General features: G+C 34.8%; 1 protein-coding gene and 1 long non-coding RNA gene across 9 annotated transcripts in view; both read right to left on the bottom strand.

Moving 5' to 3' along the window:
• Positions 1-7,045: 7,045 nt before the first annotated feature.
• On the bottom strand, positions 7,046-12,015 carry LOC119474340. The gene is made up of 4 exons (XR_005203561.1): positions 11,874-12,015; positions 11,095-11,158; positions 8,886-8,956; positions 7,046-7,163 (listed from the first exon to the last, which is right to left on the bottom strand). It is a non-coding gene; the product is annotated as an uncharacterized LOC119474340 (long non-coding RNA).
• A 3,981-nt stretch (positions 12,016-15,996) lies between these two features.
• Positions 15,997-25,833, bottom strand: part of LOC119504491 (neuronal PAS domain-containing protein 3) — a 317,816-nt gene continuing 307,979 nt past the window's right edge. For all 8 annotated transcript variants that reach the window (XM_037796620.1, XM_037796619.1, XM_037796621.1 and 5 more), the window contains one exon: positions 15,997-21,277. In XM_037796620.1, coding sequence (XP_037652548.1) covers positions 19,626-21,277 — 1,652 coding nt within the window. In that variant the 3' untranslated portion in view covers positions 15,997-19,625. The remainder of the gene's footprint in view (positions 21,278-25,833) is intronic.

The raw sequence follows: 25,833 nt of genomic DNA, 5'->3' as shown, positions 1-25,833 counted from the left end.
AGTATAGTATGTCAAAAAAAGTCATAAAAAAGTCATAGTATAGTATGTCAAAAAAAGTCATAATATAGTATGTAAAAAAAATTTCATAAAAAAGTCATAATATAGTATGTCAAAAAAAGTCATAAATAAGTAATAATATAGTGTGTTGAAAAAAAGTCATAAAAAAGCCATAGAATAGTGTGTTGAAAAAAAGTCATAGTATATTATGTCAAAAGAAAGTCATAGTATAATACGGCGAAAAAAGTCATAAAAAAGTCATAGTATAGTACGTCGAAAAAAAGTCATAGTATAGTATGTCAAAAAAAGTCATAGTATAGTATGTCAAAAAAAGTCATAATATAGTATGTCAAAAAAAGTCATAAAAAAGTCATAGTATAGCACGTCGAAAAAAAGTCATAAAAAAGTCATAGTATAGTATGTCGAAAAAAAGTCATAAAAAAGTCATAGAATAGTGTTGAAAAAAAGTCATAGTATATTATGTCAAAAGAAAGTCATAGTATAGTACGGCGAAAAAAGTCATAAAAAAGTCATAATATAGTATGTCAAAAAAAGTCATAAATAAGTAATAATATAGTGTGTTGAAAAAAAGTCATAAAAAAGTCATAGAATAGTGTGTTGAAAAAAAGTCATAGTATATTATGTCAAAAGAAAGTCATAGTATAGTACGGCGAAAAAAGTCATAAAAAAGTCATAATATAGTATGTCAAAAAAAGTCATAAAAAAGTCATAATATAGTATGTCAAAAAAAGTCATAAATAAGTCATAGTATAGTATGTAAAAAAAATTTCATAAAAAAGTCATAATATAGTATGTCAAAAAAAGTCATAAAAAAGTCATAATATAGTATGTCGAAAAAAAGTCATAAATAAGTAATAATATAGTGTGTTGAAAAAAAGTCATAAAAAAGTCATAGAATAGTGTGTTGAAAAAAAGTCATAGTATATTATGTCAAAAGAAAGTCATAGTATAGTATGGCGAAAAAAGTCATAAAAAAGTCATAGTATAAATAGGTCGAAAAAAAAGTCATAAAAAATGAAAAAACGTCAGAGTATATAGAATATAAAAGTCGATCTGAAATGAGAAAGAGTTTCTTACCTGACAGAAAAAAAGTCATAATATAGTATGTCGAAAAAAAGTCATAAAAAAGTCATAGTATAGCACGTCGAAAAAAAGTCATAAAAAAGTCATAGTATAGTATGTCGAAAAAAAGTCATAGTATAGTATGTAAAAAAAGTGTCATAAAAAAGTCATAATATAGTATGTCAAAAAAAGTCATAAATAAGTAATAATATAGTGTGTTGAAAAAAAGTCATAAAAAAGTCATAGAATAGTGTGTTGAAAAAAAGTCATAGTATATTATGTCAAAAGAAAGTCATAGTATAGTACGGCGAAAAAAGTCATAAAAAAGTCATAGTATAAATAGGTCGAAAAAAAAGTCATAAAAAATGAAAAAAACGTCAGAGTATATAGAATATAAAAGTCGATCTGAAATGAGAAAGAGTTTCTTACCTGACAGAAAAAAAGTCATAATATAGTATGTCGAAAAAAAGTCATAAAAAAGTCATAGTATAGCACGTCGAAAAAAAGTCATAAAAAAGTCATAGTATAGTATGTCGAAAAAAAGTCATAGTATAGTATGTAAAAAAAGTGTCATAAAAAAGTCATAATATAGTATGTCAAAAAAGTCATAAATAAGTAATAATATAGTATGTCAAAAAAAGTCATAAAAAAGTCATAATATAGTATGTCAAAAAAAGTAAAAAAAAGTCATAATATAGTATGTCAAAAAAAGTCATAAAAAAGTCATAGTATAGTATGTCAAAAAAAGTCATAAAAAAGTCATAATATAGTATGTCAAAAAAAAGTCAAAAAAGTCATAGTATAGTATGTAAAAAAAATTTCATAAAAAAGTCATAATATAGTATGTCAAAAAAAGTCATAAATAAGTCATAGTATAGTATGTAAAAAAAATTTCATAAAAAAGTCATAATATAGTATGTCAAAAAAAGTCATAAAAAAGTCATAATATAGTATGTCAAAAAAAGTCATAAAAAAGTCATAGTATAGTATATCAAAAAAAGTCATAAAAAAGTCATAATATAGTATGTCGAAAAAAAGTCATAAAAAAGTCATAGTATAGTATGTCAAAAAAAGTCATAAAAAAGTCATAGTATAGTATGTCAAAAAAAGTCATAAAAAAGTCATAGTATAGTATGTCAAAAAAAGTCATAATATAGTATGTAAAAAAAATTTCATAAAAAAGTCATAATATAGTATGTCAAAAAAAGTCATAAATAAGTAATAATATAGTGTGTTGAAAAAAAGTCATAAAAAAGCCATAGAATAGTGTGTTGAAAAAAAGTCATAGTATATTATGTCAAAAGAAAGTCATAGTATAATACGGCGAAAAAAGTCAAAAAAGTCATAGTATAGTACGTCGAAAAAAAGTCATAGTATAGTATGTCAAAAAAAGTCATAGTATGTCAAAAAAAGTCATAATATAGTATGTCAAAAAAAGTCATAAAAAAGTCATAGTATAGCACGTCGAAAAAAAGTCATAAAAAAGTCATAGTATAGTATGTCGAAAAAAAGTCATAAAAAAGTCATAGAATAGTGTTGAAAAAAAGTCATAGTATATTATGTCAAAAGAAAGTCATAGTATAGTACGGCGAAAAAAGTCATAAAAAAGTCATAATATAGTATGTCAAAAAAAGTCATAAATAAGTAATAATATAGTGTGTTGAAAAAAAGTCATAAAAAAGTCATAGAATAGTGTGTTGAAAAAAAGTCATAGTATATTATGTCAAAAGAAAGTCATAGTATAGTACGGCGAAAAAAGTCATAAAAAAGTCATAATATAGTATGTCAAAAAAAGTCATAAAAAAGTCATAATATAGTATGTCAAAAAAAGTCATAAATAAGTCATAGTATAGTATGTAAAAAAAATTTCATAAAAAAGTCATAATATAGTATGTCAAAAAAAGTCATAAAATAGTCATAATATAGTATGTCGAAAAAAAGTCATAGTATAGTATGTAAAAAAAAATTCATAAAAAAGTCATAATATAGTATGTCAAAAAAAGTCATAAATAAGTAATAATATAGTGTGTTGAAAAAAAGTCATAAAAAAGTCATAGAATAGTGTGTTGAAAAAAAGTCATAGTATATTATGTCAAAAGAAAGTCATAGTATAGTATGGCGAAAAAAGTCATAAAAAAGTCATAGTATAAATAGGTCGAAAAAAAAGTCATAAAAAATGAAAAAACGTCAGAGTATATAGAATATAAAAGTCGATCTGAAATGAGAAAGAGTTTCTTACCTGACAGAAAAAAAGTCATAATATAGTATGTCGAAAAAAAGTCATAAAAAGTCATAGTATAGCACGTCGAAAAAAAGTCATAAAAAAGTCATAGTATAGTATGTCGAAAAAAAGTCATAGTATAGTATGTAAAAAAAGTGTCATAAAAAAGTCATAATATAGTATGTCAAAAAAAGTCATAAAAAAGTCATAATATAGTATGTCGAAAAAAAGTCATAAAAAAGTCATAGTATAGTATGTAAAAAAAATTTCATAAAAAAGTCATAATATAGTATGTCAAAAAAAGTCATAAAAAAGTCATAATATAGTATGTCAAAAAAAGTCATAAAAAAGTCATAGTATAGTATGTCAAAAAAAGTCATAAAAAAGTCATAATATAGAATGTCGAAAAAAAGTCATAAAAAAGTCATAGTATAGTATGTAAAAAAAATTTCATAAAAAAGTCATAATACAGTATGTCAAAAAAAGTCATAAATAAGTCATAGTATAGTATGTAAAAAAAAATTTCATAAAAAAGTCAATATAGTATGTCAAAAAAAGTCATAAAAAAGTCATAGTATAGTATGTCAAAAAAAGTCATAATATAGTATGTCGAAAAAAAGTCATAAAAAAGTCATAGTATAGTATGTAAAAAAAATTTCATAAAAAAGTCATAATATAGTATGTCAAAAAAAGTCATAAATAAGTAATAATATAGTGTGTTGAAAAAAAGTCATAAAAAAGTCATAGAATAGTGTGTTGAAAAAAAGTCATAGTATATTATGTCAAAAGAAAGTCATAGTATAATACGGCGAAAAAAGTCATAAAAAAGTCATAGTATAGTACGTCGAAAAAAAGTCATAGTATAGTATGTCAAAAAAAGTCATAGTATAGTATGTCAAAAAAAGTCATAATATAGTATGTCAAAAAAAGTCATAAAAAAGTCATAGTATAGCACGTCGAAAAAAAGTCATAAAAAAGTCATAGTATAGTATGTCGAAAAAAAGTCATAAAAAAGTCATAGAATAGTGTTGAAAAAAAGTCATAGTATATTATGTCAAAAGAAAGTCATAGTATAGTACGGCGAAAAAAGTCATAAAAAAGTCATAATATAGTATGTCAAAAAAAGTCATAAATAAGTAATAATATAGTGTGTTGAAAAAAAGTCATAAAAAAGTCATAGAATAGTGTGTTGAAAAAAAGTCATAGTATATTATGTCAAAAGAAAGTCATAGTATAGTACGGCGAAAAAAGTCATAAAAAAGTCATAATATAGTATGTCAAAAAAAGTCATAAAAAAGTCATAATATAGTATGTCAAAAAAAGTCATAAAAAAGTCATAGTATAGTATGTAAAAAAAATTTCATAAAAAAGTCATAATATAGTATGTCAAAAAAAGTCATAAAAAAGTCATAATATAGTATGTCGAAAAAAAGTCATAGTATAGTATGTAAAAAAAAATTCATAAAAAAGTCATAATATAGTATGTCAAAAAAAGTCATAAATAAGTAATAATATAGTGTGTTGAAAAAAAGTCATAAAAAAGTCATAGAATAGTGTGTTGAAAAAAGTCATAGTATATTATGTCAAAAGAAAGTCATAGTATAGTATGGCGAAAAAAGTCATAAAAAAGTCATAGTATAAATAGGTCGAAAAAAAAGTCATAAAAAATGAAAAAACGTCAGAGTATATAGAATATAAAAGTCGATCTGAAATGAGAAAGAGTTTCTTACCTGACAGAAAAAAAGTCATAATATAGTATGTCGAAAAAAAGTCATAAAAAAGTCATAGTATAGCACGTCGAAAAAAAGTCATAAAAAAGTCATAGTATAGTATGTCGAAAAAAAGTCATAGTATAGTATGTAAAAAAAGTGTCATAAAAAAGTCATAATATAGTATGTCAAAAAAAGTCATAAATAAGTAATAATATAGTGTGTTGAAAAAAAGTCATAAAAAAGTCATAGAATAGTGTGTCAAAAAAAGTCATAGTATATTATGTCAAAAGAAAGTCATAGTATAGTACGGCGAAAAAAGTCATAAAAAAGTCATAGTATAAATAGGTCGAAAAAAAAGTCATAAAAAATGAAAAAAACGTCAGAGTATATAGAATATAAAAGTCGATCTGAAATGAGAAAGAGTTTCTTACCTGACAGAAAAAAAGTCATAATATAGTATGTCGAAAAAAAGTCATAAAAAAGTCATAGTATAGCACGTCGAAAAAAAGTCATAAAAAAGTCATAGTATAGTATGTCGAAAAAAAGTCATAGTATAGTATGTAAAAAAAGTGTCATAAAAAAGTCATAATATAGTATGTCAAAAAAGTCATAAATAAGTAATAATATAGTATGTCAAAAAAAGTCATAAAAAAGTCATAATATAGTATGTCAAAAAAAGTAAAAAAAAGTCATAATATAGTATGTCAAAAAAAGTCATAAAAAAGTCATAGTATAGTATGTCAAAAAAAGTCATAAAAAAGTCATAATATAGTATGTCAAAAAAAAAGTCAAAAAAGTCATAGTATAGTATGTAAAAAAAATTTCATAAAAAAGTCATAATATAGTATGTCAAAAAAAGTCATAAATAAGTCATAGTATAGTATGTAAAAAAAAAGTCATAATATAGTATGTCAAAAAAAGTCATAAAAAAGTCATAATATAGTATGTCAAAAAAAGTCATAAAAAAGTCATAGTATAGTATATCAAAAAAAGTCATAAAAAAGTCATAATATAGTATGTCGAAAAAAAGTCATAAAAAAGTCATAGTATAGTATGTCAAAAAAAGTCATAAAAAAGTCATAATATAGTATGTCAAAAAAAGTCATAAAAAAGTCATAGTATAGTATGTCAAAAAAAGTCATAATATAGTATGTAAAAAAAATTTCATAAAAAAGTCATAATATAGTATGTCAAAAAAAGTCATAAATAAGTAATAATATAGTGTGTTGAAAAAAAGTCATAAAAAAGCCATAGAATAGTGTGTTGAAAAAAAGTCATAGTATATTATGTCAAAAGAAAGTCATAGTATAATACGGCGAAAAAAGTCAAAAAAGTCATAGTATAGTACGTCGAAAAAAAGTCATAGTATAGTATGTCAAAAAAAGTCATAGTATAGTATGTCAAAAAAAGTCATAATATAGTATGTCAAAAAAAAGTCATAAAAAAGTCATAGTATAGCACGTCGAAAAAAAAGTCATAAAAAAGTCATAGTATAGTATGTCGAAAAAAAGTCATAAAAAAGTCATAGAATAGTGTTGAAAAAAAGTCATAGTATATTATGTCAAAAGAAAGTCATAGTATAGTACGGCGAAAAAAGTCATAAAAAAGTCATAATATAGTATGTCAAAAAAAGTCATAAATAAGTAATAATATAGTGTGTTGAAAAAAAGTCATAAAAAAGTCATAGAATAGTGTGTTGAAAAAAAGTCATAGTATATTATGTCAAAAGAAAGTCATAGTATAGTACGGCGAAAAAAGTCATAAAAAAGTCATAATATAGTATGTCAAAAAAAGTCATAAAAAAGTCATAATATAGTATGTCAAAAAAAGTCATAAATAAGTCATAGTATAGTATGTAAAAAAAATTTCATAAAAAAGTCATAATATAGTATGTCAAAAAAAGTCATAAAAAAGTCATAATATAGTATGTCGAAAAAAAGTCATAGTATAGTATGTAAAAAAAAATTCATAAAAAAGTCATAATATAGTATGTCAAAAAAAGTCATAAATAAGTAATAATATAGTGTGTTGAAAAAAAGTCATAAAAAAGTCATAGTATAAATAGGTCGAAAAAAAAGTCATAAAAAATGAAAAAACGTCAGAGTATATAGAATATAAAAGTCGATCTGAAATGAGAAAGAGTTTCTTACCTGACAGAAAAAAAGTCATAATATAGTATGTCGAAAAAAAGTCATAAAAAAGTCATAATATAGTATGTCGAAAAAAAGTCATAAAAAAGTCATAGTATAGTATGTAAAAAAAATTTCATAAAAAAGTCATAATATAGTATGTCAAAAAAAGTCATAAATAAGTCATAGTATAGTATGTCAAAAATTTCATAAAAAAGTCATAATATAGTATGTCAAAAAAAGTCATAAAAAAGTCATAATATAGTATGTCGAAAAAAAGTCATAAAAAAGTCATAGTATAGTATGTAAAAAAAATTTCATAAAAAAGTCATAATATAGTATGTCAAAAAAAGTCATAAAAAAGTCATAATATAGTATGTCAAAAAAAGTCATAAAAAAGTCATAGTATAGTATGTCAAAAAAAGTCATAAAAAAGTCATAATATAGAATGTCGAAAAAAAGTCATAAAAAAGTCATAGTATAGTATGTAAAAAAAATTTCATAAAAAAGTCATAATACAGTATGTCAAAAAAAGTCATAAATAAGTCATAGTATAGTATGTAAAAAAAATTTCATAAAAAAGTCAATATAGTATGTCAAAAAAAGTCATAAAAAAGTCATAGTATAGTATGTCAAAAAAAGTCATAATATAGTATGTCGAAAAAAAAGTCATAAAAAAGTCATAGTATAGTATGTAAAAAAAATTTCATAAAAAAGTCATAATATAGTATGTCAAAAAAAGTCATAAATAAGTAATAATATAGTGTGTTGAAAAAAAGTCATAAAAAAGTCATAGAATAGTGTGTTGAAAAAAAGTCATAGTATATTATGTCAAAAGAAAGTCATAGTATAATACGGCGAAAAAAGTCATAAAAAAGTCATAGTATAGTACGTCGAAAAAAAGTCATAGTATAGTATGTCAAAAAAAGTCATAGTATGTCAAAAAAAGTCATAATATAGTATGTCAAAAAAAGTCATAAAAAAGTCATAGTATAGCACGTCGAAAAAAAGTCATAAAAAAGTCATAGTATAGTATGTCGAAAAAAAGTCATAGTATAGTATGTAAAAAAAGTGTCATAAAAAAAGTCATAATATAGTATGTCAAAAAATTTCATAAAAAAGTCATAATATAGTATGTCAAAAAAAGTCATAATATAGTATGTCGAAAAAAAGTCATAAAAAAGTCATAGTATAGTATGTAAAAAAAATTTCATAAAAAAGTCATAATATAGTATGTCAAAAAAAGTCATAAATAAGTAATAATATAGTGTGTTGAAAAAAAGTCATAAAAAAGTCATAGAATAGTGTGTTGAAAAAAAGTCATAGTATAGTATGTCAAAAGAAAGTCATAGTATAGTACGGCGAAAAAATTTCATAAAAAAGTCATAATATAGTATGTCAAAAAAAGTCATAAAAAAGTCATAATATAGTATGTCGAAAAAAAGTCATAGTATAGTATGTAAAAAAAATTTCATAAAAAAGTCATAATATAGTATGTCAAAAAAAGTCATAAATAAGTAATAATATAGTGTGTTGAAAAAAAGTCATAAAAAAGTCATAGAATAGTGTGTTGAAAAAAAGTCATAGTATATTATGTCAAAAGAAAGTCATAGTATAGTACGGCGAAAAAAGTCATAAAAAAGTCATAGTATAAATAGGTCGAAAAAAAAGTCATAAAAATTGAAAAAACGTCAGAGTATATAGAATATAAAAGTCGATCTGAAATGAGAAAGAGTTTCTTACCTGACAGAGTTTTCTGTTCTCATCCAGCCTGCTTCAGTGTTTCACAGCCGGAAGCCGTCACTCTGTTCACCCTGCAAACAGAAACCACTCTGAGTAAATCACTCTTCACCGGGGTGAGCTTGTTTCGAAAAAACAAACCAAAGAAAAGGAACTTAGAGGAAGTTACAAACACAAGAAACTAACTTTTCTTTGATTGACATGACTGTAGTTCTGATCTGAGTTCAGCTGACAGATGTAACGGACATTAAAATCATTTTTAAAGTTTTAAAAGGATGATAATCATGTTTGTGGTTGAGGATGTGGACAATTTCTTGTCAAACGTAAATGTATTTATTTTGTTCTCATACACAGTTGGGCAATAAAGTCAGATTTTCATTGATATGAATTACTTTGATATACAAATAAGAGACGTTTTATTTTCACAAGATAAAACTTCCTGCATTCCAAATCTTACTTAGGTGAAAGTACTGAAGTATTATCAGCAAATTGTACTTAAAGTATAAAAAGTAATCCATCAGAAGTCATATTTTAATAGTGGATTGTGCCTTTTTATGTAAAATGTTAAAGTAGTATAAAACTATAACTGTCAGATAAATGACGGGGCGTTAAAAGTACAATATTTCCCTCTCAAATGTAGTAGAAGTATAAAATATCAGAAAACGTAAAAGTACATGAGCATTAGTTAATTACTAAGAAAGTCTTTCTCTTATAACTCATAACAACATCACATAATAACTCATAGTATAGCATGTCAAAAAAGTAAAAAAACGTCATAGTATAGTATGACACAATATTTCTTTCTTTAGGCATATATTTTCTTGCAATTATGCACAATAAATAGATTAATAACAGTATTCTTTATGTATTTGACAGTGATATATCGGTATAACAAAAGTATTTTCTGGTAAAATTACAGAAAATCCTGCTACTTTTATCAGTAAAGAAAACTTTATTTTGATGGTTAGTTTTGTTAAAATTAGCAAATCAAAAGATGTTAAAAAAATATATATTTAGTGTATTCCATTTATACAGATTTATTTTGTTAAAACACATGACACATTTCAATAAACAGAATTATTGCAATTTTTTAAATTTTAAAAAATTGAAATACAGGGAAAAAAATTTAAAATTTCTTGAGAAAAACTGTAAAAAAAAAATGATTTTTTTTTTTTTTACAGTGTACGCAAGTAAAAGTACATGAGCATTACTTCATTACTATGAAGATAATTTGATTTAATGTGCCAAAATCTGAGTTTTTGTTATTGTTAATGGTGGTTCAGTGTTTTGTACCATAACGCTACAGTACATTAAAGTACTGTAAAGTACACTACAGTACATTAAATCTCTAAGGTTTGGTGTCTTAAGTAAAACAAATAGAAGCGTTTTGTTTGATGCAGAAAAAAAGTAAATTGGTTCAAAAAATATTAATGTAGGATTTACTGCATTGTGAAGTCACTCTATACTACACAGTATTATCTATATTTAGAGTGATACAGATACAATTTATTATTATTACTTTTTTCTTTGTATTAATATTTTTATTTTTTTATTCTATTCTTTCTTTTTAGTATTATTTTTATTATTATTATTTTTGTAATTATTTTTATTAATTTTATATGCTGAAGTTGTTTTCTCTAGTGCACTTATTGTGTTCGTCTCTAAGCTCAACTATTTAAAAAATTGGTTATAAACTATTGTAATTACGAACTGTAAATTGCATTTATGAAAACAACCTTGAAAAAAGGGAAAAAATAAAGTATGAAAGAATAGAGTGATACAGAATATTCAATAAATATGTGTGATGTTTTCAAAAGGAATTATCACCGGTAACATTAACGATAATACTTTTGCACATTTATTTCTCGTTTTATTTGTATAATTTTTGAAGAAATTTCATATTTTCATGCACTATTTAATAATGTTAATTTTTAATGCTATAATGATTAAACTCTTCAAAGCGTTTTGTGTAAATTGCGCCAAATTAATTGTAAATAATAATCAGTTAAGGAGCTTCTACAGAAATATATCCTACATCCATGCTGCTGATGTAAAAATAACTTTGTTTTTAATTTAATATGCTGTTGAGCTCTAGGACAAAAACTAAAACAAGAAATTAGAGGTATTTAACTTCCCAAATGTATGAAATTATTCACATATCTTAAACACAATATGCATAAAACTCATAGAAACCAAGAGTTGCTGAACTGACCTGCAGTTCCCGTGTTGATCCTCTGGATGTCTCTGTAGCTCCACCTCACTGTGATGATTTAACTCTGTGGGAAGAAGAACACACTTTCAGGTAATACAGATAATCTAGACCATCAATGTTTTAATACAGACACATTTTAATATCTTTTATTATTTTCCATGGACTGGATTCTTCGACTTCATATAAGGAGAAAGACGTAAAGTAAAGAAGCACCGTAGACCAGAGTCCATGCAAAACAATGTGATGTTTATTAGATATCAATGGAATACAGGAACCCAGACAGAAATGAGAATATTCACAGATAAAACCTGCAGCCTCTGCTCTTCATCATCATCATCATCAGCCTCACCTGACTGGAACCTACCACTTGCTCAGGTAAGCTCAGGGCAGATAGACGTAAAGAATACACAACATCTATGCACCAAACCCCATTAAAAAATCTGCCACTTTAATACTAAAATGCTTGTTGTCAATCACATCTGCTACCTAAATCTGAGCACTCCTAAAAGTCATCAACTACATCAGTGTTATTCTTTTAAAGTTCTCTTTGCAAGATGAACCTCCACACCAAACTCCATTCAAAAATCTGCCACTTTAATACTTTAATACTTTAATACTTGATACCAGTTCCATTTGGTGGTAAAAGATGATCTATTCATAGAAGATATGCATCATGTCTTACCATTTTGAAAACATAAAGTCTTCAGCTTTACAATCAGTAACTTTATTTCACCAGATCAGATGTTATTTTCACCCAAAAGGCAGTTTTAGTTACTCACCTGTACACAGTAAAGTTTGTGCTCAGGTAGCAGACTGTGGCCATCTTAGTCAAGTTAGTGTGACCTGCACTGCTGAGAGCTCTGATCACCTGGTGAAGGAGGATCACCTGATCACCTGGTGAAGGAGGATTACCTGATCACCTGGTGAAGGAGGATCACCTGATCACCTGGTGGTGGATGATCACCAAATATATAAAAATTAAAACTAAAATTATAAAAACTACATTTATAAATACTGAAACTAAATATATAAAAATTTAAATTTCATCTTTAACAATCAAAACTTAACCGCACATTTAAATATACAAAACTGAAAACTAAAAATATAAAAACTAAATATATAAAAACTAAAACTAAATTATATAAAAACTAAAACTCAATATATAAAAATTAAATATATGAAAATTAAACATATAAAAATGAAAACTAAAAATATAAAAACTTAATATATAAAAACTGAAACTAAAAGAAAACTAGCAAACACTCTGAAAACTAAAACTAAACTAAATTAAAATTAAATTAAATGGAAAATTCAAAACTAAAATTAAATAAAAACTAATTGAAAATTAAAAACTAGTAAAACCTTGAATAATTATTTGAATAATTAAACAAAGGCCTAAATATGTGAAAACAAAGACTGGAGAAAAGAAAATCTGAATTTTGTGTATAATAAATATATCTGTTTCTGTTATGAGACAGTAACAGGCTCAGGATGTCCCACAATGCAACAGGAAGCACAGCGCCGGTCGTAGATAAATAGAAGACGTTCAGTATAGATTCTGTTTCAAGCAGCGCAGACGGTCAGACGGACTCCCTGTAGGAACATTAACAGACTGATCTCATCTTCAGGAACTTAAACGTCACATCATGTCTCCGGCAGCGACGGCGTGTCTCCGAAAAATACTCGTACAGATTTTAGTGATGCTCTGACTCCCAGTGCATGTTGGGAATTAGCTGGAGATCAGCCCCCCCCACGCACCCCACCGAGAGCGAGTTGGAGAGTTTTCATCTTTAACGCTTTGTTTCATCATCCGTCCATCACGGGCTGATGATGAAAGGGCGCTCGTTACGCCTCCGGTGAACGACTGACGCTGTCGGATCTAAATTCCACATCAGACCTCCTCACGGAGACGGACAGCCAGAGGTTATTAGAAGGAGCTCCAGGTTGGAGCACCTCCTCACGCACACACACACACACCGCAGAGCTGCCTGTGATCTATCATTCATGGGCGCTCATTTAAAATAGTGTGAAATATTTAAAGTTGGCTGGTCGGCCTCAGAGGGTCGACTGACTGACCTCTCCGCTCTTATTACTGCAGAGAGGAGGAGGAAGGGTGGAGGAGAGATGATACAAGCAAGAGGAAGGTAATAAAAGTGAGAGAGACGAGGAGGACTGAGATGTGGACGGATACAGGCTTATTTGAGAGCTTCTCTGTATCTTCAACTACTCTCCATCAGACGCACTTCTACGCACCAAACTCCATTCAAAAACCTGCCACTTTAATGCCGACGTGCTTGTTGTCAATCACATCTGTTACTTATTTGAAAGCGTCTCTGTATCATCAACTACTCTCAATCAGACGCACTTCTATGCACTTAGGTTTTTGCCACTTCCGGAGTTATTTAAACCCAAACCGTGATCTTTTCCTAAAACTAACCAAGTCAATCTATTCCTAAACATAACTAAGTAGTTTTATTTTGAAAAGACTGGAGCTGGACGTTATTAGGAAAAAGCATGAAAAAATACGTTTGTTGAAAGTCGAGGTGTTGGCCGTTAATAGTTAAGGTTAGGATAGGTCGTCGGTCGTCGGGCGGCGAGTCTAGCGAAAGTTTTTGCAGATCTCAGATCAGATTTCACAATTTGCGGGATACCCTCTAGACACGACCCTGAATGCACCCTCTGGACCGTGTGGTGAGTAAAACCACGACACCATAACAGTTTTGATTTCACCAGCAGTGAGACTCATATAGTGAAGCAAACCCTACATGACCATGTGACCAGTATGTCAGGTGATGTATCCACCGCCACCGCCGTGCTGCAGATACACGTACCTGATTGGCCGTCTGGTGGTGAGAAGGTTTCCAGGCATGGACAGGAAGTTACACTCTGCAGCGTCTCCTCTGATCTGTCCAACTAAACGCTGAGAGGAAGCTCAAGGAGACGCAGCAGAATTTTTCTAAACAGGAACCAGAAAACAAGCATCCTGCTTTTCAAAATAAAAGGGTGGAGGAAAGAAAACGGGACAGCTTACTGAGATGTAGCAGCGTCTGTCTTATTCTGGCGGGATGGCTGAAGGTGTCAAACAGAAGAAATGATGCAATCTGGTCCCAAATTCGAGAGAAATTTTTATTATGAATATGGCACCTGTAAGATGGTGAAAACCGGGTTACAGAAAAAGACAACGGTGTATGTGACATGTTCCTCTGAACGGATGAGAACCTAGTAAACTTAGAAAAGAACAACTGCTATAAAAATGAAGTATGTACATTTTCGGAATTTTGCAGCATTATTCGTGGTAAATTAACTCAAAAAGATGTCTTTCGAAAATAATAATAATAATAATAATAATAATAATAATAATAATAATAATAAAAAATAAGCCAGGCACTCAAAGTTAGCATCAGTTAGTCATGTGTTTTTTTCCCCTCTTCTGTGAGGAAAAAAACAAACAAAACAAAACAAAAAAATAGAAATGTACCATAGTTTTCTCTTTTTTAATATTTTAATTTGTTTGTATTTAGAATTTTTATAACACTGTTAACATTGATAATAAGAGATTCCCTCTCTCCCGTATTTCAGCTACTTGGCACCAAGTTCCTCATAAAAGAATCTGTATAATTGTACAAGAAATAGTTAAAAACACACAGACAACAGTTTTTCTTTCACAGGTAAATGAAGTTGATTTTTCAATATTTGTAATTCTTTAAACACTATGTATTTTTCCGACAGCAGCTGTGATTTCAGGTTTTTATAACGTTTTTAAAATCACCAGCAAAAAAGTTTTTCATTTTTCGACATAAAACACAGAAAAAACATTGAAACAGCTTGGACCGGCTGTTTTGGTTTTTGTTACATGTGGGTGTATTTCCTGGTTTCGTCTGAGTTATGTGCACCCCGTCCCGCCCCCCGCTGTCGCCGCCGCCAATGCCAACCAATCCCCTTTTCTTTACCTGCCATTCGTTTGGGCCCCCCCCCCCCCGTTGTCACGCAAAAAAACGCCAAAAAGTAGAAAAATCCAGAGGGAGCGCAGAAACAAAATGCTCCTGAAATGACTGAATTTAACATTCAACCCACAGCGAGTGGACCAATCACATTCCTCTTTATCGAACACAAAAATAAATAAATCCATCGTTAAATTTCATAAACCTGTTTGCTTATTATTTTTCGTTGTTAGTCGCAGTAACAAGACATTGATTCTTCACAGAAAAGCACAGACGCTACAGATTGTTTTTCCTGATGTGTGAGAGAGGGAGGTTAGAGATTAGAGGCCACGACGCAGACTTTATTCCTCTAAACGGGCCTCCGCCGCGTCCCCCGTTCGGATCGACAGACTTTAAAAAACACAAAAAAACGCTGGAAAAAAACAAACAAACAAAAACAAAAGAGGGATCGATCACGTGAAACGCATCGGACGAACTTACTAAACATGCAGTTCAGTTTTCCAAAACACCTATAAAAATAGATTTATAGTGCGAAATATTTTTTTCTTCTTTTAATTTCTTTAGAAATCTTTAAAATTTTTATTATTATTATTACGGGTCCTGAAATAATTTTTTTTTTTTTTTTTTTCTCCCCCCTTTGAACCACTTGTGTAACTTTTAGTTTGTCCCGTGAGAGAAAGTTTTGCGCAGGAAGTCAACAAGTTTCGGTGGGAACCAATGAAATACACCCAATGCACACAGGAAGCCCCCAAGGGACTCTGGGAAAGGTTTCACAACTGAGGCTTTTTTTTTTTTTTATTCCAGGACTACTATCTAAAAATGCTACTTTTAAGCTTTTTCCTCATCGTAATTACATTTTTGTACTGCAAGAGCCGTGAAAACTACAATTCCCAGAATTCCTCAGCGGCGGAAAAACATGGCTCCATAAACCTTTGAGCTAGTTAAAGAATCTTTTCGTCTCTGAGAGAAAGGACAGCAAGATAAAGAGGTTTGTATTAAGACTACACAACAGCAAAAAGCAATAGCAGAGAGAGAGAGAAAGAGAGAGAAGGATTAGAAAACCCCCCCCGCCCCAAAAAAAACAAACAAAAAATAAAGAGGTTTTACAAAGACGAAAAGGAAGCAGCGGAAAAAAAGGTGGACTCTACAAAGTTTTTTTTGTTTTTTGCAAAGGCCACCGAACACGAAATTCCACGAACCTCCACTGGTTTCACTAAGACTGCAGATAGAGGGAGACGGAGGAAGAGACGGACGAAGAGACAGAGAAGGGGGTCGTTGTCGGGGATGTCAATCATCCCATACAGAGGCGAAGTCCCCTTCCTGTGGACCATCGGACCTTTTTTCGGAACAAATATGAACGGTAGTCAACGGAGAGAGAATATTTTTTTGATCCCGTTTGAATCACATGAATCTCAGATATGATGTTTGTCTATTTATTTATCTGACAGGGACAACACATGTAAGCATTGTTACACTTAATTAAAGTGCACCCGATGCAACGTATATCGGACTTCTAGCTAATTTGCAGTCCTTGTACCTGGTTAGGCTTTTAGGAAGTAGACACGTGGGACTACGTCCGCTTTTCAAAATAAAAATACATAGTACTCAGCACAAAGTCAAACACGTTTCCGATCCTGTTTGTGATTTTCATGGACAGGATCTCAAGGCCCAGCTGGGGGAAGGAGAGTCCAGTTTGGGGACCTCAGAATTATGCTCTATGCAGACGATGTGGTTCTGTTGGTTTCATCAGACCGTGACCTTCAACACGCACTGGGGCGGGATGAGAGTCAGTATCTCCAAGTCTGAGGCCATGATAATTCGGTGCGGCGTCTGCAGTTATGCGGGGCGCCGTACCGGACCGCCGCGGTGAAGAGGGAGCTGAGTCGGAAGGCGAAGCTCTCAATTTACCGGTCCATCTACGTTCCAACCCTCACCTGTGGTCATGAGCTTTGGGCAGTGACCGTAAGAATGATACCGCGGAAACAAGCGGCCGAAATGAGCTTCCTCCGTAGTGCGGCTGGACTCGGCCTTAGAGGTCCGGAGGAAGCTCGGAGTAGAGACGCTGCTCCTTCATCTCTAAAGGGGCCAGCTGAGGTGGTTCGGCACGCCTCCCTTTGGAGGTTTTCTGGGTACGTCCAACTGATAAGAGGCCCCGGGCGGGATAGACCCAGAACACGCCAGAGAGCTTATATATCTGGTCTGGTCTGTTCTGGGAACGCCTCGGGGTCGCCCAGGAAGAGCTGGAAAACGTTGCTGAGGAGAAGGACTTCTCGAATTCCCCGCTAAGCCCGCAGCCCCCACGACCCGGCCCCAGATAAGCGGAAGATATTCATCTGTGTGATTCATGGCGCAATTCAAACAAGATAAAAAAGCATTCATCTCTCTCCGTTGACTACTGTTCATATTTTTTTCCGTAATAAGATCCCGTGGTGGTCCACCGGAAGGGGCGGGACTTAGCCTCTCTATAGGCTCCGCCCCTCTCCATCTAAGCCCCGCCCCTCCCCGTCCCCCCACACTAGAGATAGAGCACAGAGAAGACAAAGGACAAAAACAGCTACAGTAGCTCAGTATATACTGCATATAGTCAACACACACAGAGAGAGAAGTCGCCATGAAAGACTTTTTGACAGCCAGTGACACTAAACACATCGGTAACAACGTTTTTACGGCTTAATCACACTGGGTAATAAGGTATGACGGGATGGTAAAGACGGGGCTGTCAACTTTAAAAAGATGGATGTGGTTTTGTTTTTTTTACGTGTTCTCATCTTTTTTTTCTCTTTTTACCTAAAAAGTAGAAGAAAAAAATATAATTACAAATGAATCACAGTGCTTTTTAAAACACTAAACGTTGTGAGATTTCTTTTTTTTTTTTTTGGCAACGGAGGGCTGGGGGAGAAGAAACACAGAACAGAAGAACAACGACAAAGACAACATTTTTGTTTAAAGGAATTTTTTTCTCTTCCTCAAAAAGATTTTTTTTTGTAGTTATTGGATTTTGATTGTTTGATTGATTGATTGATTGAAAAATGCATGTCTTTATTACAATCTCCTTTTGTTGATATGTGTTTTTTGTTTTTTTGTTTTTTTTAAATCACAGGGTCCGGCGATGAGATGGAAGAGAGTGGATTGTTTTTAGGAAAAATCTTGTGGAGGTGATTCTGGTTTAGGAAGAAGAAGACGAAGAAGGAGGAGGAGGAAGAGGAGGAGGAGGAGGAGGAGGAGGAAAAAGTAGTAAAACTAATCAAACAGGAGCCGGTCGAGGTTTTTCAACATTCATTTTTCAAGTTAGCAACGCTAGCGTATTAGCCTCAGTCTCACTGAGAATTAAAAGTGATTAAGTTAGAAAAAACACAAAAATAAAAAAAGCCTAAAATGCGACCTCCATGTTGCCATGGCGATCAGATGAAGTGCTTTTGTTTCAAGACAAACAAAGGAGGGACATGTAGAGATGCTGATTTAGAGGTTCTAAGGTTCTTGCTGTGTTTCTGACTTTCCTGAAGGTCAGAAAGAGAAAAAACAAAACAAAGTTCCCCCTCCAAAAACCAAAAATAAATCAGTCTGTCAACGAGCCGTGGGTTCGTTTACAGCACCCACATCAGCCAGCTGAATCGGGGTTACTGGACGGTCGGTAGCACCATGAATCTGTATATGTTTAAAAACCAGGTAGACAGAAGTGGAGAGAGGAGGATGACGGAGAGAGGATGATGTTAGAGGAGGTTATGTTTGGTGCGAGACCTGTAAGGTAAACTCCTGGGATAAAAGAGAGGAAGTAGTAACATTCGATAATTCACAGGTCATTACCCGGCTGAAATTGCTTTTTCTTGTTTTTCTTCTTGATTCGTAAGTTAAATCTGAGCTAGAATATTTTATAAAAAAAAAAAAGAAAGAAAATGAAAAGCATTAATTCTCTAAACTATTCCCTCAATCGAGAAAAAAAACCTTTTTTCAAAAGATTATTATCTCTGAGACCTTTATGTCGGGCGCAAAGAGAGAGAGAGCTCCCTCTTCTTTTAAAATCCTTGATCACATCAAGATACATGTGGAGGAGCGCCGCCGCATAGTCTGTCAAATCCCTGTTACCGTCCTCCGTTAAATACACACAATCAGCATCTTCATAAAGACGCAACATAAAAGTCAAAATCATAAAAAAGTATCCCCCCGTCTGGCTCCAGCGGAGTCCGTAGGCAAATATGAATTCTCTGTAGGCAAAGAAAAGAAATTCTTTACAATAAAGAATGTTTTTTTTTTTGTTTGTTTGTTCAAGAGGAAAAAAAAAAAACGTTGCTGATCGCAAGAAACAGGAGCAAAGAGAGAGAGAGAGGAGGAGAAGAGGATGAGGAGGAGAGAGGTAAAAGATAGAAAAAAGGGGGGGACATGTTTGAGGGTCATTCATGTCTATTACACAAGCTCAGTTGCTCAGATTCAAAGTGCTAGAGTACATCTGTCATCCTTTCTCCCCTCTCGGAAACACAGTGCCGTGTTGATAAAAGATAAAGGAAATAGTTTTTATTTTGTTTACTAGTGAGTAGTCTTTGAACACAGTTGTTGATTCCAGAAACACAGTAATGCGGTCTCGAACGTGTAGCGTTAATCCTCCTTCCTCTCCAGAGTCGTCTGCGTGGCGTGGATGCCGTTGCTGTACACCGGGAACGGTAGCGTCGAGAAAAGTCCCTCCGCCGTGGTGAAAACGTTGGCCGCCGTCGGCATCTGGCCCCCCAGGGCGCCGTTCCCGCCCGTGGCCGACGGGGATCCGACAAACGGGCCGGCCGCTGCCGCTGCCGACATGTTGAGCCTGTGGACGTGGTGGTAGAGCATCTCCATGGGCGTCTTGGGGTCCAGGCCGAACCCCGAGCCGTCGACGAAGTTCATGGCGGCGTTGGGGAGGAGGTTGCCCTGCGCCATGGCCAGGGTGACGTCCGCCGGTGCGTACCTGATGGTCCCGGTGGTGTAGACCCGCGGAGCCGTCGTGCTGGTGGACGCCAGAGTCCCCGTTACCCGGTGGACCAACGGAAGCACCACGTTGCTGGCCTGTAGGCGTTGTAGAGCCTCCAGGTCGCCGGAGTACAGCAGCGAGGATGACGGGGTCGACGAGGACGAGGAGGAGGAGGAAGAAGAAGAGGAGGTGGTGGGAGTGCCTTGTTGCTTGTCCCGCGGGGAGGCGGAGAGAGGAGGCGACAGGGGGTCGGCGGAGGAGGCGCTGGAGGGAGGCGCTAAACTGGTGGCGCTGGAAGCGGAGGACGGCGCCGAGCTTCCGTTGTAAGGAGGCTTCCTCACTCCTCCTGCTCCTCCCTCGGTTCCAGGAGGGGTGAGGACGGAGTCGGGGATGGCGACCTGGAGAGAGCCTCCCTGGGGGGAGGGGAAGTTCTCGTGGGAGCCCGGGGGCGCCGGCTTGGAGGTCATGCTGTACGGCGACTCGTTTCTGGAAATCTCTCTGTTGGGTGGGAAGTTCCAGATGCTGCTGTCGTTGTCGAAGTTGATCGGTTCGGCCATCTCCGTCTTGATCTTCAGGACGGAGGACGTCGCACCTGCGCCATTTGGGGAGCCGGCGGAGGTGAGGAGGTGCGAGGAGTTGACAGGCGTGGCCTGGGAGGGGTCAACCATCGGCGTGGCGTCACCCATGGCGACGGGGCTGGGCGGGGTCGAGGAGAGACGGAGCCTCCTGCTTCGGGATCCGTCCCATTTCTGCACTTTCCTCCTCTTCCGCCTCTTCTGGAGCTTGCTCCCGGCATCGGCGCCGTCGCAATCCTGCACGCCTCCGTCTTCTTCCTCCTCCTCGTCGTCATCCTCCTCTTCCTCCTCCTCCTCCGATGAAGAAGTCTGTGAGTTGTGCATCTGTACTTCTTCGCCCTCTCCGTAGTGCTCTACTTTAATATGAAGCCCGCCCAGGTTACCCAGTCCTCCGATGGCGCCCAGTCCACCTAACCCTCCCAGTCCTGCTAACCTCCCAATCCTTCCTCCTCCACCTCCACCACCTCCACCTCCACCTCCTCCACCTCCTCCTCCTCCTCCTCCCCTTGCCTCCTCCTGTTCCTCTCCCTCTCCATCCGAAGGCTCCAGACTGTCGTCGCTGTCCTGGCTCTCGGGGTTACTCGAGCTGTCTCCTTCCTCCTGACGCTTCATTTCCTGTTCGGAGGAGCAGTGCGGTTGGCCGGGCTGCTGCTGACGCTTGCTGTCCGTCTCCGGGTCCTCGCGCTCTGATTGGTGGCCCGGCTTCCCCTCTGACTTGGCGTTCTCAGCGTCTGTTGAGGAGAAAGAGGTAAATTGGTTCAAACTGAAATATCCCAACAAATATTTGATGGATTGACATATTCGGACATTCATGGTCCCCAGAGGATGATCATTTCATGAACAAACACCTGCAGATGTAAAGGCCCAGACACACCAACCCGACATCAAAGAAATAGCGGCGATAAAGGCCACCAGTTGCGTTGCTTTACGCCGCCTTCGTCTCGGCCAAAAAGTTGCACTTGAACAAACCGCAAAGACTACAGCCAACGGCCGATTACCACGTATGCTCTACGCCTGCCTGAGAGGAAATAACTCCACACCAGCAGGTGGCGGTAGTCTGTATTCGTCATTCAAAAAGAGAAACAGGAAGATCGAGGACGGCGGGTATACATCCATCTTGGTTTTTGACCGTCGCCATCTGGACCTCGAGTCTTACAAGAGAGCCAGGGGGGTTTGGGTTCCGTTTATTCATGAAATACCAAGATTTCTCAGATATAGATAGATATAGATATAGATTTTTGATTAAATATTTGTTATTGTCATCAGTGTTATGAAGAGAAAACCTGCGTTATAAGAGTTTGAAAGATACCCGGCCATAGACTGTATATAAGAAGTGGACGCAGTCACTGTGACATCAAACATTGGTTTGTGGACTGTCGTTTTGAAGCCTGGAGTTCGGCATTTTGACTGTCGCCATCTTGATTTCTGGACGTCCCTATTTTGGGTTCTGGCAGTCGCCATCTAGGTCTTTGGCCATCGCCATCTAGGTTTTTGGCCATCGCCATCTAGGTTTTTGGCCATCGCCATCTAGGTCTTTGGCCATCGCCATCTAGGTCTTTGGCCATCGCCATCTAGATCTTCGGCTGTCGCCATCTAGGTCTTTGGCAGTTGCCATCTAGGTCTTCGGCTGTCGCCATCTTGGTTTTTGGCCATCGCCATCTTGGTTTTTTGGTCGTCTCCATCCAGGTTTTTGTAAGGACTTTGCTTTATGAACAAATACTTAAAAAAATATTGTAACACTAGTTAATGTTGATACTATGATTCAACTTTTTCCCCTTCATGGTCTAATGTTAAAAAAGTAAACAAAAATCGCAATAAATCGTAATATCGATCGCAATACTTAAAAATCACAAAACATATCTAATCGGTACCAAAGTATCGTCCGGACGGCCCTACCAATATCATCAGGGTTTATCCTCTTGGAAACATGAATGCTGGTACAACACTTCAAGGCAATTCATCCAGTAGTTGTGGAAATATTCTAGTATATTTAAAAGTGAAGAAATACTAATCGTGGCATGAAAACAAGACTTCCTTAAAGCTTTCTTCACGTGGACTACTGAGGATCCAGTTTGTGTATTTGGATTCCCGTGTAGTTGCTCTCAGGTGTTGATCCGTTTTATTTTCCCAGACAGGGTTTCCATGTGTTGTGTTGTGTTGTGGCTGCACTGATGTGTGTTCAGTATGTGTAGCTGCTGCTGTTCAGGCATGTTGGCTCTGTCCAGCCCATTACACATAACACAACACAACACAACACAACACACACACACACACTCTTCAAACGCTGCCAGCACACACCGAGGCCGGCGGCCGCCCAGCTGGCATCGCTCCGACTCCCTCGTGGCACCTGAAATGTCGACTCAATTGCTTTGTCTGGGGAAAACCTTGTATCTCCATTAAGTGTGCTTTCCAAGCTAAACAGATTCATTCTCCAGCTGGAATCAGAAGTGGACCTCGAGTCTTAAAGAGAGCCAGAGAGACGGCGAGGGTTTGGGTTCGGGTGGTTTATAAAATACTAGAATTCGTCAGATATAACACCATAAAGTCCTGGACTTGTTTCCATTGTTGTCCTTGATGTTTCCCCAGTCAACAAAACATTATCAATAACTACAAATTGAAATATAGATTTTGGATTAAGTTTCTTTATTGTCATCAGTGTTATGAAGAGTAAACCTGCGTTATAAGAGTTTGAAAGATACCCGGCCATAGACTTATAGATGTATATAAGAAGTGGACGTAGTCACCGTAACATCAAACATTGGTTTGTGGACTGCCATTTTGAAGCCTGGAGTTTGGCATTTTGGCCGTCGCCATCTTGGTTTCCGGACGTCTTGATATTGATTTTTAGCCGTCACCATCTTGGTCTTCGGCCGTCACCATCTTGGGTTCTGGCCGTCTCCATCTCAGTTTTTAGCCGTCGCCATCCCAAACCCAAGATGGTGAAAGTCAAAAACCAAGATGGTGACGTGATGTCTTGTTCAGCGTTCGATTGTACTTAGCTCCACCCTTTTGTGTCACTTCTGGTTGCAAAAAACCAAGATGGCGACAGTCAAAAACCAAGATGGCGAAAGTCAAAAACCAAGATGGCGACTGCCAAAAATCAAGATGGTGACGTGATGTCTTATTCAGCGTTTGGTTGTACTCAGCTCCCCCCTCTCGTGTCACTTCTGGTTGCAAAAAAACAAGATGGCGACGGCCAAAAAACAAGATGGTGACGGCCAAAACCAAAGATGGCGACGTGACGTCTTGTTCAGCGTTCGGTTGTACTCAGCTCCCCCCTCTCGTGTCACTTCTGTTGGTCGTGTTTAGAAGGTAACTCACTAACCAAGTTCGGCATTGACCTCGAATGGTTGGGGTTATGGTTAGGATAGGTCGTCGGGCAGCGAGTCTAACAAGAGTTTTCGCGTGTTTTTGCAACTTGGAAGTTACCATATAGACACGACCAGTTCTTGGTTTAAAAAAAAACAAGATGACGTCGAATAAAATGCCGAACTCGAGGCTTCAGAACTGCAGTCCATGAACCAACGGGTGACGTCAGGGTGACCACGTCCACTTCTTATATACAGTCTGTGGTTCCTACTGAAGATGTAAATCTTAGTATAGTTTCATCAGTAGTTTTTATCAAACAAACAAGAGGAAATGGGGACTTTGTTGGGGACTATTTTTCATCGGCAGATGAATCTACATGTGGCGCTCTAGTGATTATTTGGGGCAGCAGTTATGTTGATGTTTTGTTGCATTGCACCAATAAAAAAAGAACCTTTAACAAAAAAAACTCTTTGTTTTTGGCAGCGGCGCTCGTGTCCTCTCTGGCTCTGCACAGATTGCATCCTAACAGAACAAAGGTCAAAGGCCAGATATCTCATTTTAGAATATGTTGAGCCTGAGCACCTCGGGCCTGTTGGAGCCCGGCTGAATCGCTGCCTCCTGCAGCAGCTGGCGTCAGTTTACAGCCGACAGGGTGCCAGAATCACTCTCCTCCAGCTAGAATAACAGCTGGCACTGATTCTCATCATGCCAACACAGGCTGCAGGACTTGATAATATTATGCTCAAGGTGGAGGCCCTGTATTGGTTTAAATTCAAACTATACTGGCAGTGGCTGAGCTTTGTCTTTCTCCAGTGTTGGCTGCTTGAGATGGTTGGTGGCGCACGGTGTAATGAATCCCTGATTTGTGTTTCTGGATCTGAATTTTAAGATTTAATTTCTTCTTCTGTATGAATGCTCACGTTAGGGAGTGTTAGTTATGATGTTTCTGGTGAAATTATTAAGATAATTAGTGTTATTTTAAATAATTAATCCAGTAAACAGCTCAAAAGAATTTAACTTTAAACGATGATTTGGTGTCAAAGCTTGTTGTGTTGTGTGAGAATTAATGAGATCCAGTTGAAACGCTGGATTTATGCCACTTTTTATAACATGTATTAACTAGGTCTGTCACATTAAACGTGATAATAACACGTTAACGGTAGCTAGAGTGAAGATACTGGTATCATATGAAACTACCTCCTTCATGACCAGCTAGTATGTCATGGTTGGTACCGATGGATTCATCAGGTTTTCTAGTTTCATATGATACCAGTATCGGACTTTTCTTCTGTCGTTGTTTCAGTCTTTTTTTCTGACATTTTTCGAGCTTTTTTTCGGAAATTCTTTCGAACATTGTTTTTGACAATTTTCTGACTTTTTTCAGACATTTTTTTTTTATATTTCTCAGACTTTTTTCAGACATTTTTTTTGGACAATTTTCAAACCTTTTTCAAACTTTTTATTGGACATTTTTTCGAACAAAAACCCTCACACACTCACATAACTGGAGGTCAGAGGTCAAGGGATCCCTTTGAAAATGGACATGACAGTTTTTCCTTGCCAAAATTTTGCTAAAGTTTGGAGCGTTATTTAACCTCCTTCACTACAAGCTAGTATGTCATGGTTGGTACCAATGGATTCATCAGGTTTTCTAGTTTCATTTGATACCAGTATCGGACTTTTCTTCTGTCATTGTTTCGGTCTTTTTTTGGGACATTTTTCAGGTATTTTTCGAAAAAATTTTGGGACATTGTTTTCGATTTTTTTTTCAGACTTTTTTTTGGGCAATTTTCCGATATTTCATTGGACATTTTTCTGACATTTTTTCTGACATTTATTTCGAATATTTTTTGTCTTTTTTTGACAACATTCAGATGGATTACCGATGGATTCATCAGGTTTTATAGTTTCATATGATACCAGTATCTTCACTCTAGCTTTAAAACTGAGTCGTTACAGTCGATTGGTTGACTGAACA

The sequence above is a fragment of the Sebastes umbrosus genome, chromosome 16, assembly GCF_015220745.1.
Source record: "Sebastes umbrosus isolate fSebUmb1 chromosome 16, fSebUmb1.pri, whole genome shotgun sequence".
NCBI lineage: Eukaryota > Metazoa > Chordata > Actinopteri > Perciformes > Sebastidae > Sebastes > Sebastes umbrosus.
Note: the sequence above shows the minus strand (reverse complement) of the source record. Positions and strands in the feature narration are given on the sequence as shown.